At 47.9% G+C, this 17641-nt stretch overlaps 6 protein-coding genes across 6 annotated transcripts; 5 read left to right on the top strand and 1 right to left on the bottom strand.

Annotated features, from left to right (window-relative positions):
* The first annotated feature begins 78 nt into the window (after positions 1-78).
* Positions 79-2070, top strand: V1508DRAFT_20544 (putative zinc finger in N-recognin-domain-containing protein). The gene is made up of 4 exons (XM_066936222.1): positions 79-212; positions 260-559; positions 612-1702; positions 1767-2070. The coding sequence occupies exons 1-4, from the start codon at positions 139-141 to the stop codon at positions 1955-1957; spliced, it is 1656 nt and encodes a 551-aa protein (XP_066797445.1). The 5' UTR covers positions 79-138; the 3' UTR covers positions 1958-2070.
* A 556-nt stretch (positions 2071-2626) lies between these two features.
* V1508DRAFT_412666 (uncharacterized protein) lies at positions 2627-3402 on the top strand (the record flags this gene model as incomplete). Its single annotated transcript, XM_066939656.1, has 2 exons — positions 2627-2963; positions 3036-3402. Coding segments are annotated over exons 1-2 (229 nt in total), but the record flags the coding sequence as incomplete, so codon positions are not given.
* Positions 3403-4213: 811 nt separating this feature from the next.
* V1508DRAFT_412662 (uncharacterized protein) lies at positions 4214-5900 on the top strand. Its single transcript, XM_066939655.1, has one exon. The coding sequence runs from the start codon at positions 4276-4278 to the stop codon at positions 5776-5778; it is 1503 nt and encodes a 500-aa protein (XP_066797443.1). The 5' UTR covers positions 4214-4275; the 3' UTR covers positions 5779-5900.
* A 979-nt stretch (positions 5901-6879) lies between these two features.
* On the top strand, positions 6880-7635 carry V1508DRAFT_431074 (uncharacterized protein; the record flags this gene model as incomplete). Its single annotated transcript, XM_066941922.1, has 1 exon — positions 6880-7635. The coding sequence occupies one exon, from the start codon at positions 6880-6882 to the stop codon at positions 7633-7635; it is 756 nt and encodes a 251-aa protein (XP_066797442.1).
* Positions 7636-11890: 4255 nt separating this feature from the next.
* On the bottom strand, positions 11891-13756 carry V1508DRAFT_443616 (general substrate transporter). The gene has a single exon (XM_066942385.1). The coding sequence runs from the start codon at positions 13748-13750 to the stop codon at positions 12167-12169; it is 1584 nt and encodes a 527-aa protein (XP_066797441.1). The 5' UTR covers positions 13751-13756; the 3' UTR covers positions 11891-12166.
* Positions 13757-15356: 1600 nt separating this feature from the next.
* On the top strand, positions 15357-16357 carry V1508DRAFT_395908 (uncharacterized protein; the record flags this gene model as incomplete). Its single annotated transcript, XM_066938077.1, has 3 exons — positions 15357-15446; positions 15598-15750; positions 15773-16357. 3 exons carry the CDS (start codon positions 15357-15359, stop codon positions 16355-16357), a joined length of 828 nt encoding a protein of 275 aa, XP_066797440.1.
* Positions 16358-17641: the final 1284 nt, after the last annotated feature.

Here is a 17641-nt window from a genome sequence, read left to right as displayed (position 1 = left end):
TTAGGGTGACTTTTTGTGTCCCATGTGGTGGGCATTCACCCGGGACTATCGCGTTACCTCACCTCAGTCGACTGACGCGACAACGAGGATATCCGTCTTCCACCAACTTGCTTCGCATATCCCGCCAATCACAGCACAATGTCAGTACAAGAATCGGCAGGAAGTCCAGAATCCATCACGGCGTTGGATTACATCGAAACGCAGCAGCAGCTGTAAGAAGTCTTAATTCTCCGATATTCGCAGACTAATGCGCAAGCAGGGAACGCGACGCGCGTGACGTGCTACCATTCGATCCAACACATTGCACTTATTTCGACGGTGCGCTACGTCAGCCTGTGTACGCATGCCTCACATGTATTGAGAAATCGACAGGCACTAAGGCAACCGCGGGAGTGTGCTACTCGTGCAGCATACAATGTCACTCGGATCATGATCTGGTTGAGTTGTTCAATAAACGGAATTTTACGTGTGATTGCGGAACTACCCGGATGAGTGCTTTTGGAGGATGCAATTTACGAAAGAATTTCAATGAATTGGATATTCCATCAAGCAGTAACAGGTATGACCAAGACAATATGCATGATTTTCAAGATGAACTAAGCGGACAACAGATATGACCATAATTTTGAGGGTCGGTTTTGTTCCTGCGACTCGAAATACAACCCAGAGACAGAAAAAGGCACTATGTATCAATGTTTGCTAGGCGACGTTTGCAACGAAGACTGGTATCACGAGGAGTGCATTCTCGGTCTCCCATTCCTACCGACTGAACTAAATCCGCAACCTGCAAAGTCACCACTGGGACAGCCTGCCGGCACGGATCTATTACGGCGTTCAACAGAATCTGTCATGAAAATGCCGCCGTCTCCAAAGGGCCATCCAACTAAAGTCGTCATCGACGCAATTGATATGGCTGAGACCGATGGTTCTGAAATAGGGGACGACACCCAGAACAAAGCAGCGCCGAGGTCGCCGTCGGGGCATCCGACTGGCGTGAAGCTGTATCCTATCGATTACTCTGAGTTCGAGATATCCACCTCGCCGTCAACGAAGAAGAATGAACTTTCATCACCAAAAGGACATCCGACTGGGGTTAACCTGCTCCCGGAGCTCACGGGTGAGTTCCGGGGGTCTGCGTCCGATGATGAGGAAGACGGCGAAGAACACGTTCCGCCTCCTGGGTTTCCGGATGATCGTCTTTTTGAGGCGTTTATATGCTGGAAATGTGTAGAGAAACATCGGACGTTCCTTGGACGGTGGGCGGGGTGGCGTCGTGTCGCGTTGGATGCCGTGATGCATAAGAATCCAAGTGCTGTTATCGCATCTGCAGAAATTCCTGAAGCAAATGGATTGAAGAGGACCTTGGAGGACTCGGAAGCGAGGGATCACAAGGCAAAGCGTGTCGATCACGACCACGACTCCGACTCTCGTGAAGATTCGTTAGCTGTATCCGTGTCATCGAGTTCATCAACGGTGCCACACCACATATCCAACACATCGACCGCTGCGTCGTCCGTTGATGAGCATTCTACATGCAAGATGCCGATTTGTATTCCAGACGCTGAAGAATTCTCGTTATTTCTGGTTGAAGGATGGCGACAGAATATTTGCCGGTGCGCAGAATGCGTAAAATTCTTAGATCGGTTCCCAATACTACAAGACGAGGAAATAACATATGAGCCCCCGCAAGACTTAGATGAAAGTAAGTTCCGCGCTCCTACTTATGTGTTTGTGAACAACAGAGATATGCTAACCATAGCTGCTAGCATCCTCGCTTTTGGAAGCAGGTACTCGCGCACTAAACTCTATGCCCCACATTAACGCAATGGAAGGTCTCTATGCGTACAACAAAGTCAAGACCAAACTCGCGTCGTTCTTGAGACCGTTTGCCGAACAAGGCAAGATCGTGTCCGAGCAGGACGTGAAGACTTTTTTCGACAGTATTAAGAACAAATGAGAGATTGAGATTGTACAGTAGGTTATTAATGCAGTAGCTCATTGTGATTGCATAGGTTGGTTGGGTTTGTGCTGGGTTGCCAAGTGTATTATGGATTAAAATGTATTTGATGGTTTTGTTTTTTGACCGATTGGATGAAGCGAATTCCACAGGCGGCCGTATCACTCCGGGGACGATATCGTCACTAAAATGGAGACCACAGGCACGTTGCGAGATCTGATAGTTTCAAGAGTAGCGCGACGTTTGATAATTTTCAGGAGGCGCGGGATGGTCACTCGTCCAACAATTATCAGATTGTTTGAGCAAAGACACCGACGATACATTGGCAGCGCAGTTGTCTTGTAGATCTGTCCAGACTCGGGAAGCTCGCTTTTCGCTGAGTTCGATGAATGGTGCACGATCGAATTTACTCATAACTCGCCATCAGCGCAGTCCAAAGGGAATGAAAGCATTTGCTATGATAGGCTTCAAAATACTGGGTCGACTGGCGGCCACCAATAATAATAGAGTATAATCAAAATCAGATAAGAAAGCATCATAAGTTTAAACAGTGCACTTGTGGTTGGACAGTCCTTGCACTAATTGTTGTTAATGTGATTGGCTGGATTTTTTGTCACTAGAACTTCAGCCAATGAGTGTGCTCGAAATAGTAAGCATTTTACCTCAGCCACCATCGCCACGACAGGCGATCTCCCGGCGCCGCATGACTCAATGACCCAGACTCTCTATAAAGCCATCTGTTCCCCCGATGTTCAGCTAGTCATAACACCAATAATATTATCATTTAATATCTCGACTTGGCTCTTGACCTTCATAAGCGCTATATACTACAACATTAGGTTTCATTGCTTCTACTAACTTACAATGGTCTGCTGCGGAAAGTCCAATGGTGCTTGCGTTTGTGCTGAAGAGGCGCGATGCTCTTGCGGTGCTCGACCTGCGAAGGAATGTAACTGCTCCAATGCTACTACTGAGAACAACTTCGAGGGCCCCACCTGTTCATGTGGTATGTCTAGTTTTATTGTTACTGGCTGGGGTGCGTGTTGGAGGTGCAGATCAATATCCTAACGGCGCCCAGGAAAGCGACGTGCGCATGAATGCACTTGCTCCCGCTCTTCGACAGAAAACGGTCTTCGGGAGGGCGAGATTGATTATACCAACTTGAAGTAATCCTCCGGCGTCACCAGTATCATTTGTATCAAATGTTACGGTCGCCCGTTAGCAAATATCCTAAGTCCTACATGAGCAGTGGCACATAAATTTACTATGACGACTTTGTGTTGTGTGTAATATAAGATTGTTTTGTTTGAGATTCATATTGGATAGGGGTTCTGGTTGTGATGCATTATCTTTTACGGCATGGTTTGGGTTTTGCAAGTGTCCTGTATATATAGTTTATATCCATCAATGTTTGACAAATGAGTAATTCACATGCGCATTTTTAAGTATTAGTATAACTACCTGGCAGACATATCCGAGTGGAGAACGGCCGTAGTTTTGCATGAACCAAGGCTCAAAGGAAATGGACCCCCACCAGTTCAAATGCAGTATATAGAAATCATTTTTGACAGAGCGGTATGTTAGGAGCAGAACAGGCGGTGGGTTTAAGTGGTGACATGATTCATTGCCATTGAATGGGGCAGTGTGCTTCAATTTCAATTGCACGGGAGAAAGACACCACGCTTCGTAGTATTGTGATGTATGATAAGAGAAACGTGGGCTAGGGTGATAATTAGTGACTAGGTATCCCGTGATTGGCATAGTGTGCGCACACATCACGTGCTCTGTGCTCGACAGGGGTTTGCTTTCCCCGCACTTCGGCACTTGTGTAGAACGAGGGCCGCGATGAGCAAAGATTCTGCTCTACTAAAACCGATCTTCGCGACCATAGTCTTGTGCAGTTTATGGCACAGCGCAGCAGGCATGAGGCAGAGCAGCATTGGCAATTCATTCCTTGCGATTGGTTGGCGAGAGCGTAGTATGACGAGGAGTACGGAAGTGGTGTGCCTGTGACTGGTCTGCTTTGCGCGTGCTGCCTTTTGGGATTGTCACTCCGGATCGACGGCGTGCTGCTCTGACATCATGCCCTAACCCTGGAGCTCTCCCCGCTTGTTGCCTCTGCGTTTTGCCTGTTGTGCCTCTTTTTGCCTTTTTGACGGCTGAGCAAACCTTGTTTCCCAAAGTAGCGTGTTCACTCCACTTGTCCGCTCTTGATTGCAATGCCTGCACACGATCTTCGCCTTAAATTACATACATGTCGTCGCCCCTGCCCTCGCCTATTCCACTCCTTTACAATTTTGCCGCAATTACTCCCTCCAATGTCCTCGACTCTCCAGTCTCATCAGCAGCCTGTGCTATGGCAATCCTCATACATGATCTCCGACGGTACGTTCAGTGTCCAGCTCCTGCAAGCCGCACAACTAACTTCCCCAGTGCCAGAGAAATCATCGTCGCCGCCGCCTCCCTCTCTAAAGCCGTCCGTAGCCCCTACTCGCAGATCGTCTTGGATCCATAACATTTCCCAGAAATTCTCTACAAACTCTTCGACTCCAGCCACTGAGTCGGCCTTGTGTCACGCCAACCCACGGCGTAATTCCGTCGACAAGCGAGGGCCGCAGTCGCTCAAGACCGAACAGAAGAACAATACGACAGACTTTGGCTCCGCCGTGATTCCGTCCCCAGTCTCTCCCGTCGAACCCCTTGAACCAAAGTCGGGATTTTTTTCTACCTTGCGTCGCCTGTCCACTTCTCGCGGCGGCGGACCGTCGACAGAGTGTCGACGAGTCGTATTCAACAAAAACACTAACCGACCAGTCTGTCCCGTCAACGAATTGCGGTCCGTGAAAATGAAGCGTGTCGCCTTCAAAGTCGACGAAATCGACGACGAGATAATAACCCGCGAGCCTCTCTACAGCCAGATTCGCAGGGCGATAAAGTCACAGGAGGCCATGCTCCAGCGAAAGCGTCACGCCATTGCGTCCGCAGTTGCTAACCACTCGGGCTCCAGTCTTGACGAAAAAGCAGCGATCGCTGGTCTTGACGGCTCCAGGACTGTCTCGTGTCGCGCCAAGCCGTGTGTTCCCGACAAGGCGATATTATTCCTGGATGGGCCTGTCGAGATTCCCAAAGGTGTCATGTCGAAAATACGTAACGCATCAAGCTCCAGCACGAATGAATCCGGCGATGATTGTCGCTCGTCGGCTGGTTCCACGCAATCCTGCGACTCGGACCGACGACCAAGCGTGGCCTCGAGCGCGAGTACGAGCTCAGATGAGACCGGGATCACATTCGTGTCATCGGTCCCCACTCCCGATCTCGGCTGCGTCTACATTCGTTGCTGCAAGTTGCGTGAATTGCGTCCGCTCGATTTCTTTTACGACCAGGTCAAGGGCCTCACCGAGTCGGTCGAATCCCTGCGTCTGTGTGCCAGTGGTCGCGATCCGCCTATCTTCTCGCAAGTTCAATCGCTCGCCGATTTCCTTGCATTCGTCCCAGTTGAGAACTTCCATATGGACAATGTCATGCTGGCCGACGACATGGTAAAGGCGTTAATGGCATCCCTCCTGTGGTCGAATTCGCTCAAATCTCTGACCATGGCTAATACGAAGCTGAATGCTGCGGGCTGGAAATCCGTGTGTTATTTAGTCGCCATGAACAAATCTCTCGAGAAGGTGGATTTATCGGGTGTTAGACGAAAAAATTCGGAATGGGCTGTATTGACGAAAGCAGTGGAAGCGCGGGGCGTTGATAACCGGATCGAGCTTGTTCTGACTGACACGGATATTCCGCCGGCGGAAATGGATCGCATTAAGGCGTGGTAATACTTGTATATATGATCTTGTTGTGCTTTTTGGTTAGTTAAATGGCTTGGTTTAGGATATTGGTCGCATGGGAGTTGTGATGGGTTTGTATACTTTATGTGTATAGTAATGATAGAACCAATTGCAGTTAGTTTTGAATTAATTAGCGACCGCAACCGGTGGTGTGTTCAATGAATCTAAAAAACTTAACCTGTGGCGTTGTGAGGGTTGGTTTTTTGGGTGGGCCACCAGCCTTCCATCAAATATTTTCACAGCACTTACTATTCTCCCTTTGACACTCGTCCACTTGCTATCCAAGCAAAGGTAAGCAAGTTTTGACAATCATCAGGCAGACAAGATCGATGTACGAACAGTGAGCAACATGATGAACCTTTGTCGCCCCAATCATAATAAAGTCCATTAACCCGGTAACTTTTGATGATTCGACTCGTTAGCCAAACACACGGAATATCTGACCGTCCGCAAATGTTCAAATGGATCTTGTTCATCTATGATTATTCGATTTCATTTGCCGTGCTTGAATACTAATTGATGTTCGTGTTAGGAGTATTTTAGAATCGTTTTCGTGGAGTTTTTAGGTATGCAGCAAAATTTCAATATGTTTTCTGAGAGTCTTGCGATATGATGTTAAATTATAGTACTATCAAATTCCAATGTAATAAATGCGGAAATAATTTTTCCTGATCACTCTTCCTCTATTTCATGCGACCTTATTTCCTCTTGTGTATTACTCATTGGTATTAACAAATTGGATTGTAGACTACTCCTGTTGAAACCTATCTCCGGTATCTCGGCGCGGCGAAGGATTGTAAGTATATGTTCAAATTCCGCTAGCGCGCGTGACGAAGAATAGGGATGCATCAACGCGTCGTCTGATGAATCCTACCCTGCTTTTTTCCATGCTAATCATGAACAAATAATGATTACACCTAAATATTCGAAAAGAGTGATTCTGATCGGGCTTGTTGTGTCCAGTTGCATTCGTCGCCGTATCTCTTTGTCTACAATAGAAGAGGAGCTGACCATTAAACAGGCTGAATGCCGCTGGCTGGTGTTGTTCGACGAACTGCACGCACAATATACCTGCGCTCGTTAACAACAATGGCGTCCCCAGTCGCCCTCTCCGATCCCGTCCGCGCGGAAACGCTCACGCTCGCACTATCCTCCGTGACATCCCGCATCGCCGCCGTTGCGCAGTCAAATCCACCCCGGCTCGTCGCAGTGTCGAAGCTAAAACCAGCGTCGGACATCCGGGCACTGTATGTGTCTGCAGGACACCGACATTTTGGTGAAAACTACGTGCAGGAACTGGTCGACAAGGCGGCCCAATTGCCGGGCGATATTCAATGGCACTTCATCGGTTCTTTGCAGTCCAACAAGTGCGCAACGTTAGCTTCGATTCCGAACCTGTTTGCGGTGGAGACTGTCGACGCGGCTAAAAAGGCGCGAAAGTTGAATGATGCGAGGAGCGAGCAGTGGGAGAAGTTGAATGTTTTTATTCAGGTTAACACATCCGGCGAGGAGTGCAAGAGCGGTGTCGCGCCTGGGAAAGAGACGGTTGATGTTGCGTGGTATATCGTTAACGATTGTCCGCGGTTGAAGTTACTAGGACTCATGACGATTGGGTCTATAGCGCGGTCACATGCTGCTGCCGAAGGCGAGCAAAATGAGGATTTTACTGCGCTGCTGGAAACGAAGCAGCTGGTCGAGTCCGAGCTTGGTGTGGACGGTCTCGAGCTGAGCATGGGCATGTCACAGGACTTTGAGGATGCGATTAAGCAGGGATCCACTAATGTGCGCGTCGGCAGCGTGATTTTTGGGGCCCGGCCGCCGAGGAAGAGTGCGCAGATATATTAACGGACACTGCAGATGGTTACAAACTGGGGCCCTTGGTGGTGTTGTGGCGCATGCATGGCATATAAATGGCGTTTGGTGTAATCTACATTCATAATGTGTTTCATAACATTTTTCATATAACGTGGGTGATAAGCGAGCCACGCATACAAGCGAGCCGCGCTCTTTCTACTCAACATACATCTATCAACTTTGACACTACATTTTCAACAAAATACGGAATCCGCTTCTAAAGAACGTAGACTTTTATTAGCCCTCGAAGCTACACAAAAACACGCTCAGCTAAGTATACGACAGGCTGCAACGATCTACAATGTACCCGAATCCACCTTACTCGATCGAATGATATATGTGAGAGTGGTGGTCGGAAGAAGAAGACAGAGCCAGCTGAACGGCGCTGCGGTAAGTGCGGTGAGCCCGGACATAACGCCCGGACTTGCGATGGAAATAAAGAAACGTCTATTATGCATAGTTCCGATTACTTTTAGCTCCACTACTACTTGGAGAACGTGCCCTAGCGGAGATTGGAATTACAGTCTAGTTGAGAACGGAAGAAAAGGGCGGAAATAAGTGGCAGTACGACTTGGATAGCGGTGGCAAGTTTTTTATTAAGGCTGAGTGTTCCAAGCGATTTGATAAAGACTAAGAAAAAGCCCGAAGGTGTACGCCCTTGTTGCTCAAGATGTTCCTAAAGTGGATGAGAGTGAGAAGACAAGCCACGACCACCTTCCGGACCAACTGATAAGTTATGCAGACGTCCTTTCTGCGCACAATGCTTCCACGTTAGCACCAAATCGAGAAGGAGTAGATTTGGCGGTTGAGATACAGGACGGCAAGGAGCCTCCGTTTGGACCACTCTATCCTTTGTCACAGACAGCGCTAGAGGCTCTACGTCGATACCTGGAGGAGAATCTTGAGAAAGGATTCATTAAGCCCTCAAAGAGCCCTGCAGGGTCTCCAATTCTGTTTGTACCAAAAAAGGATGGCACTCTGAGACTCTGTGTGGACAACAGAGGATTGAATAGTGTCACGGTCAAAAACAGGTACCCTTTACCATTGATAGGAGAGATCCTGGATCGAGTGAATGGAGCCAAAGTATTCAGCAAGATTGATCTGAAAGATGCATACTATCGCATCAGGATCAAGTCTGGAGATGAATGGAAGACTGCGTTCCGCACACGATACGGTCATTTCGAATATTTGGTTATGCCGTTCGGGCTGACGAATGCACCTGCAGCATTTCAGGCTTACATCAACCATGCCTTGCGAGGACTAGTGGATGATTTCTGTATAGTCTATCTCGACGATATTCTAGTTTCTCCCGATCAGAGCAAGAGCATACGGAGCACCTCCGCCAGATCTGTGAAAGGCTGCGGCAGGCTGAGCTAAACTCTAAACCCTCAAAGTGCCAGTTCTACCAGAAGGAAATGGAATTTCTGGGCTTTATTATTAATCCAGAAGGAGTCCCCGGGTCAAAACCATTTCAGACTGGAAGAGTAACCCTCCTGAGTCATTTAGGGATGTTCAGGTGCTACTAGGGTTTTGCAATTTTTATAGGCGGTTTATCAAGGGATATTCCAGCCTTGCTCGACCTCTGACGAGCTTGATGAAGGGCAGTAAGAATGGCAAGAAAACAGGAGATTTCAAGAAGGAATGGGGCCAGGCACAGAAAAAAGCGTTCATTCAATTGCTTAGTGCATTCGAGCAAGTACCTTCGCTACGGCACTTTGACCCCGATCGACCAATTCGAATGGAGACGGATGCGTCAAAATTTGGCTTGGGAGCGATTTTGTCACAGTTGTTTGAAGGGCGCTGGCACCCTATTGCGTTTTGTTCCAGACAATTCAAGGGTCCTGAATTGAATTACGGGACGCCTGATCAGGAATTGATGGCTATTGTCGAAGCTTTCAAGCATTGGCGACATTATTTGGAAGGCAGTACGTACCCTATCGAGGTATTAACTGACCATCATAACCTTCAGGGTTTTATGAGACAACGAAGACTCAATGGCAGGCAAGCACGATGGTGCTATTACCTGACACCATATGACTTTGTGATCAAATGGCGATCAGGGTCGACGGACCCGGCTGACGCACCGTCACGAAGTATGTTGTCTACGCGGAACAAAGTTCTGCAAGACCCCTCTTCAGAATTGTTGGCTACATTAGAGGCGAGGATTGCCCGCGTGCAGCAAATTATAATTCCACATCGTTTAAAGGTATTGCAGTACCAAGATGAGGAATTAGTAGAAGAGGCACCCCACGAAGTTAGGCAGAACTTAAGTCCTCGAAGGCACGAGGCATCCCTGGAAGATGGGATAGAGGATGATAGTCCTATGTGCAATATGGCTCCCCTGGAAGATGCCCTGGAAGATGGGGTAGAGCCTAAAACTCCTCTATGTAATGAGGCGCCCCTGGGAGATGGGGTAGAGGCTGATCACCTCTTGAAACTGGTCAAGTTACAATACCTGACCAGAAGACGGGCAAGGGCAGCGGTCCAAGCCGAGACACCAATGCAGGCACCTAGCATAGGACTGCGAGAATTGGTTGCCGCTGCGCAGAAAGAAGATCCTTTCTGTCAGCGAGTGGTTAAAGATCTGAGAAGAGATCCTTTAACTAGACAGTCATTCCAATGTGCGAGCGACAGAGTGTTGCTGTATAAAGCGAAGAGACTAATGGTCCCTAATCAACGAGCTCTTATACATGAGCTTCTGCGATTACACCATGATGCAGAGATTGCTGGACATTGGGGTATCCAGAAGACCTTGGAATTATTGCAGCGCAAGTTCAAATGGGAGATAATGAGGCAAGATGTGGAAGAATACGTCCAAACCTGTCCTGTCTGCCAGGGAAATGCTGCTCCCAGACATAAGCCATATGGCGAACTCCAAGCTTTACCACAGCCGAGTAGGCCATTGAAGGAGATTTCGATCGATTTGATCACTCAACTGCCCGTTTCCATGCGGGGGACTCAAGAGTACAATTCGATCTTGACAGTCGTCGACAGATATACAAAGATGGCTATATTTCTCCCAGTCAGAGACGACATTGATGCAGCAGAGTTGGCTGAGCTCATACACACGGAAGTGGAGCTTAGGTACGGGCCTCCTGCTGGAATAGTAACAGATCGTGATTCAAGAATTACGAGCCAATTTTGGGCCGAAGTTTGTTACCATTCGTTCATCAAACGAAAAATATCTACAGCATTCCATCCCCAAACGGATGGTCAAACCGAAGTTCTCAACAGAATCGTCGAAACTTATCTCCGGGCGTTTACAAATCTTGAACAGATGGATTGGGCTAAGCTGTTGCCAACAGCTGCCTTTGCGTACAACAACAGTCTGAATCATACACTCAGGATATCGCCCTTCAGAGCTATGTACGGTTATTACCCCGAATTTTACGTTGACGTCGCAGAAGCACAGGGTCAAGAAACTTCATGAACTGCGAATGGCTCTGCGAGACCAATTTATCAGGTCGCAAGAGAGTCAAAAGAAGTATTATGACCAAAGGCATACACCAATTCAGTTCAAAAGGGGTAGCCTTGTGAAGGTCTCTACTCGAAATCTGAAGCTGAAGAATAAAAACTTCAGCCCAGATTTATTGGACCTTTCAGGGTGACTGAAGTGATTGGAACACAGGCTTACAGGCTGTCACTGCCAGAGCAGTATGCTAGACTGCATGATGTGTTTCCAGTTCAGTTACTAGAGAGGTACCATTTGAGAGATGGCAGTGATGACCTACCAATGCCTGAGCTTGAAGAAGACCCTGATGAGTACGAAGTTGAAGAGATAAAGGATCAACAGACCATCAAGGGTAAAGCTCATTACTTGGTGAAGTGGACGGGTTGGCCTTCAGAATATAACCAATGGGTTCCTGAAGAAAATATGGCCAACGCCCAACGTGTCATCAAAACATTTGAAAGATCCCGCCGCGGAAAGAGAGGCAGGATTGAAGCGGGCAAGCAGACTACAAAGAGGTGAGTACAAGGAACACTGTAGCGGTTTTTGTCCGAAGAGATAGCTATAGCTACATCGGTTTTCCCACTACATGGACGACTTAGTCCAGCGAATGCGTGTTTTCATGAACTCAGGCTTGCGAGGACGCAAGCCTTTGAGGGGGAGATAGTTGTAACAACCACCCTCTTCCCCGGAGTAGATGGATATCACTGGTGATTAACATATCACCGGGTGATGGAGATGTCACAGGGAAATGACATATCACATAGTGATGAACATATCACAGAGTGATATGGTGTGATGTAAATTATTGAATGTATTATCGACATGACGTTTCCGAAACTACCCGGTCTCTCAAATGTCGGTCTATAAAAAGCTGCCTCTGATCTTGGAAAGGAGGAGGCAGACTTCAGTTGAATAGACATTCCTTTCCCAGCTTGTATATTCTTTCTAGCTATAGTAATTCCTCCTGAAACCATCTAGTGCAAACGCACGTTACACTCTCCTTTACATATATATGTATCTAAGCCTCGCCGGACAAACAATCTTCCGTGTCGCGTGTAGTGTAACCCGGCCTTACAGATCGACAACAAACTTTCTGAAGTCTCTTGCATTTACCCCTTTGGTGAAGAGAATATCTATCTCCTCATAGGTGCGCCCCTTGAGTTCCGGCAGACGGAAATAGGCCCAGACCATCCACAGGAAGTTAACTCCTGCCCAAAAGAACCCCACTTTGCCTTTCCAGTTAAGATTTTGTGGGTTAATAAAATAGGGACTGACGACTCCCACGACAATCCCGCTCACGGCATTTACATTCTTGGCCAAGGCGATAGTTCTTCCGCGCAGTCTTGTTGAAGAGACTTCACTGAAGATAGTGAATGCTAGTGTACCAGCGGAAAGGTTGTAACACACATTAAAGACCAGAGCAAGCGCTCCCTGTGCCCAAGGAATTGTATGGTTCGAACTTGGGCCGAGAGCTAGAAATCCGATTATCAAGAGTACGATTACCATGCCAGCCATACCACTGAGAAGCATTCTTCGTCTCCCACTCAACCCGATCACGACCCAGGCCAGGATCGATGTGCAAAACGCAACGGAAGTCGCACCTAAGCCCATTCCAAAAGATTCTCGCACCGACAGCCCTATTTGTTCGAAGAAATATGATCCTGGGATCTGTCCCCCGCCCGTCATAGGCTGTATGGCGTAAATAGCACAAGCGATTTCAGTCCGTCGAAGGTTCGACCCTTTGAAGCAGTCGAGGATTGATGTTCCAGATTCTTGTTCCTTTTCGAAATTGTTCGTGTGAACCATCATCGCCACCATCTGTTTTGTGTTGATTGCGGCCGACTTCTGGGAGAGCCTATTCAGAGATCGCTCGGCTTCTTCCAGACGACCTTTGCGGACATACCACCATGGAGACTCCGGAGCCAGGAAAATAAGACCGAACAGCGGTATCACCCACACCCATTGAATAGCAAAGGGAATTCGGTAAGACCATTCGCCTGAGTAATCTTGAAGGCCATATACAACACCGGCATTGATGAGTTGCCCAATTACCCAGCATAGGTTAAGATACGCTGTCAAGTAACCGCGGAGAACGACAGGACACACTTCAGAAGCGTATGACGGAGCAAGCACAGCAAAAATACCCCAGGGGATACCACACAGCAGCTCACCTACCAGCAACACAGGCAAATTCGGTGCGAAGAACGTAACAAAGATAGCTCCGCTCATGATCACAAGCGATGAAAGCAATAATGGTCGATAACCATATCGCTGCGACAGCGAGCCGGCTACCTGTGCCGCAATAATATTTGGGATCATCTGTAGATAAGATAGCATGTTCATCCACGGTGATGAGATCTGATAGGAACCTTCGTATAATGAACCATATTTTTCCTTAAAGGCAGGATACGCATAAAAGTTTCCGAGGAGAGCGGTGTCATAGCCTTCCATAATAATGGTCATGGAAACAATGAATGACCAGAACGCGGCTTTGCGATACGCCTTGATTCCCTGCCAGAATGTGAAACTGTGCTCCGCAGCAGTGGCTTCCGCAGCATCCTGATTGATCTCACTCCAGTCTTTGACATCGGTGACCTGCTTTTCGGGGCTCGCAGCCGCTGTTTCCTCAAGATAGTGAGCAGACTTCGTATCCATTTGTTCTTCAATATGGCGGTGGAGTACTTACCTCCGTTAAACAACTGTCATTAAATACCCCACGGGGACATCTTAAACCCTAAACCAAGGTGGGGTTCACTGGTCTATTACCGCACACTCCGTTTTAGGAATTGCAGTTTTCAGAATGTCTAAACCCCATGGGGACGGTTCTCGGGCCGATAGCCCCCAGAGCTTGATCAAACCTTATTGAAATGTAAAAATCGGACATCTCGTGCGATCAGGCAAAGTCTGAAATAAGGTTTGGGTCCAAGAGATCTGTAAGGTCGATCAATTGCCTCAAAGCGTGAGGCGCGGGGATCTCTCAGCTCAAATCCAGGTGCACTAAATTATTATTTCAAATTTATAAGTGTTAAGTTAAGTAACGTAGAGCTTAGCAAGCAATCCAATGTCTCTGAAGTTATCATAAAATCGATCTAGGTATTATCAGGGTTAAAAGAATGATCTCATATATGTGATTGGCACAGTTTGGGATGAGAAGGGAATCGGTCTGGAAGGAAGCCTGCATATCTGCGAGACTTACACAAACCCCCGCTTCTCCCCCCGCACCCACTACGGAAAATATCGCCCGAGCGGAGTGTTCTGTGCATGGCCGAGCGCGCATGCGAAGTCGACCTCTTCCTAGACGCAGAACATGTCGGCCGGCGAGCCAGGTCGTTCAGCCAGCTCCACAGATTGAACGGCTGCACCACGCCGAGGCCGGTCAGCCCTTCGGGGATAGTCGGTTAAACTAACTGCGGCGCTACAAAGTTAAATTCAGGGAGGTGGTTTGCGCCATGAGACAGTCACTCCCAGCTCCATAGAGCTAGAGTCGTACCGAATATATCATTGTGAATTATCTCCTCAGGACATTCTAGGGAGACCACGATCTATCTCAACCCCGGATCTCCCGGTTACACTTCTAACCCTGGTGACTCGGGGCTACTCGGGAGGCCAGAATACCTAGGGTCTCGCGGTCAATTTCTGACCTGGTGACTCGGGGCTACTCGGGAGGCAAAGAACCGTCTCGACCCTTATCCTCAAGGAATGAATTTCTGTCGCACAAACTAAGCACTAGCTATTGTGATTGGTCAGGGAAATTTGCAATATCAACGGAAATATTAGCTCATCAATTCTGTTAATACCATCATTATCAACACGGCAACACGGAGTTATACCTGGGAAATCGTATCACACGAGAGCACTTTGGACACTTGTATACCTCAACCGTTCGAGCACCATACCTCTAGTCTTCGGGACTAGGCTGTGCCAGTCCGATCGGAACTGTGTCAACCTGTAGTCAATGCTGGCCCGTTCATAGACTCTACTGTGTGGAAATGTGTAGAACACTCTAGCCTACGATCGTAGATTCTGGAAAGATGTAACGATGACGTGATTGGACTGTTTGGAAGATTCCAATCATATGTCTAGAAGTTTCCAGAATACAAGGTCCTAAGTATATATAGAGGACTTTGGAACCTGTCGATTACAAGAAGTTGTTCTAGTTAAGTGTGCTCAATATATAGTTTTATATATATTTTTCAACACGTTATGAGCCCTGTCTGAGCGCAACCGAAGAAGGAAAAACGAAACGAAAGAAACCTGAGGAATGTCAGAAGATAGAGACATTCGAGTCTGGAAGCTCGACGGACCCGAGGACTGGGTGCCGTGGAAGCGGCAGATGACCCTTATCTTGAAGGTAAAGGTTTTTTCAGATTCCTCGAGGGCAGTCCCGCCAGGAAGGGAAGAGCCCAGAAGAACAGCAAAAGGAGGAACGGGAGGAGATGAAAGCCTCTGCAACAATAATGGGTAGCCTGAGCATCAAGGTTCAGGCTCAGATACCTGGCTAGAGTCCCACGCCGAAAGAAATATGGGATCGTTCGCTTAAGCTGTACGACCAGAGTACAGCAGGTTTAAGGATGCAGCTCAAAGGAGAGTTAGCGAGCCTGAAGTACTCCGACTTCAAGGACGCTAATGAGTTCGTTCAGAAATTCACCGGCTTGGTAAGTCGTCACGCGTCAACAGGGAAGCCCGTCGATGGTGAAGAACAAGTTAGGCTTTTCCTTGAGGCAGTTGGTTCCGGTTTCGAAATATGGAAACGACTTAAACGTGCCGAAGTTCGACGGGGTCTTACCATCGAGAAATGAGGATAAGGAGAGCGCCTTCGCTATCAGAGCAAAGGGAGGCTCAAGGAATGACAAAAAGAAAGAAACAAGAACTTGTTTCAAATGCAGCAAGAAAGGGCACATAGCCAAAGACTGTTGGTCCAAGACTCAGAAGGACCAAGGACAGGACCATGGATCGAAACTCAGCATGGCGGCTTCTGCATTTATTAGCGACAGAGGTCTTAGAAATGCATGGCTTATCGACAGTGGCGCAACAACACATATATGCTGTCAGGCAGAATTGTTCGAGGAGCTTGACACTAACTGGAAAGAGCCTCTCGACGGTTTGGGAGGTGGTGTGCGAGCCGAAGGAATTGGAACAGTGAAACTTACTATCGGAAATACCGACTCAACGCTTACCTTGAAGGATGTGCACCTAGTTCCTAGTTTCTTTACCAACCTGATAAGTCTGGACCGTTTCCGGTCATCAAAGGACGCGCGTTGACCTATGACGGGTCAGCATGGACGTTGATACACAAACCTACTGAGACAAAGTCGGCAACATTCAAGACTAACGAGGTTGTATGCACTAGATGCAAAGGTAGTGCAAAACCAACTTATTAGTGCCGCTGTGGAACCAGTTGATCTCTGGCATGCGAGACTAGGACATATTTCAATGGAACGAGTTAGAAAGACTGCCGACCTCACAACTGGAATTAATCTAAAGAATGCGTCAGACAAGATTGTTTGCGAGACATGTATTGAATCAAAACAGGAAAGGCAGATTTCAGGCGACCAACCAGTGCGAGCAATGGAACCAATGGAATTAATCTATACTGACGTGCTGGGACCAATCAAACCGCAAACATATGATGGCTCAAGTTGGTACCTCTGTGTTGTGGACGATGCAACTTGCGGCAAATGGGTCTACCCTATGAAGCAAGGAGAAGCATATGATCGGCTATGCGAATTCTGCAATTGGGCAGAAAAGGCAACGGGAAATCCCGTTAAACGAATCCGTATGGATAACGGACTAGAGTTCGGTGGCAGTAGGTTAGAAGCTTTCTTAAAGGCCAAAGGGATCAAGCAAGAACTTACAGTGCCATACACTCCAGAACAGAATGGCAAAGGAGAGCGTCCACATAAGGAACTCAACAATATGGCAAGGACTATGATTGCGATGTCAGGATTGACGCAAAAGCTATGGCCAGAAGCTCTAAAGCACGCCGCTAGACTGAGCAATTTGCTCACCACGAGAGCACTTAACGGAGAGACTCCTGTGAGAATGATGGACATGTGTCTCTCCCAGAAGAGGCAACCGTTAAAGCCCGATGTCTCACATCTCAGAATATGGGGATGCAAAGCATGGGTACTGGTACCTAGCGAACGAAGAGCGAGGAGCGAAAAATTTAAGTCTCGGAGCAAACCAGGTTATTTCGTGGGAACCGAAGCCCATAATATCTTTCGAATATGGATGCCTGATACGGAAAAGGTAATCCGAGCACGGGACGTCACGTTCGTCGAAACCGCAAACAGCAGCCCGATGCAACCTGAATCGACGCAAGACGGAGATGACTATGAAATCGATATATTTGGTGATGATGTCGCTGAACCAGTTACGCAAACAGAATCGGAAGAGTTTGCACAACCTCAACAAGAGTCCGAAGCCGACACCATTACGCTTGCTCCACCACAGCGATCGCTAGCATCAAGTCCAACACCCAGACAAATTGAAGGTGACCATGCGACAGTTTCTGGCCCTTCAAGAAGATCGACTAGGGTAACTCGA

This window comes from Lipomyces doorenjongii, assembly GCF_038497915.1.
Source record: "Lipomyces doorenjongii strain NRRL Y-27504 unplaced genomic scaffold V1508scaffold_10, whole genome shotgun sequence".
Classification (NCBI taxonomy): domain Eukaryota; kingdom Fungi; phylum Ascomycota; class Lipomycetes; order Lipomycetales; family Lipomycetaceae; genus Lipomyces; species Lipomyces doorenjongii.
This window is presented reverse-complemented; position numbering and strand designations above follow the sequence as displayed.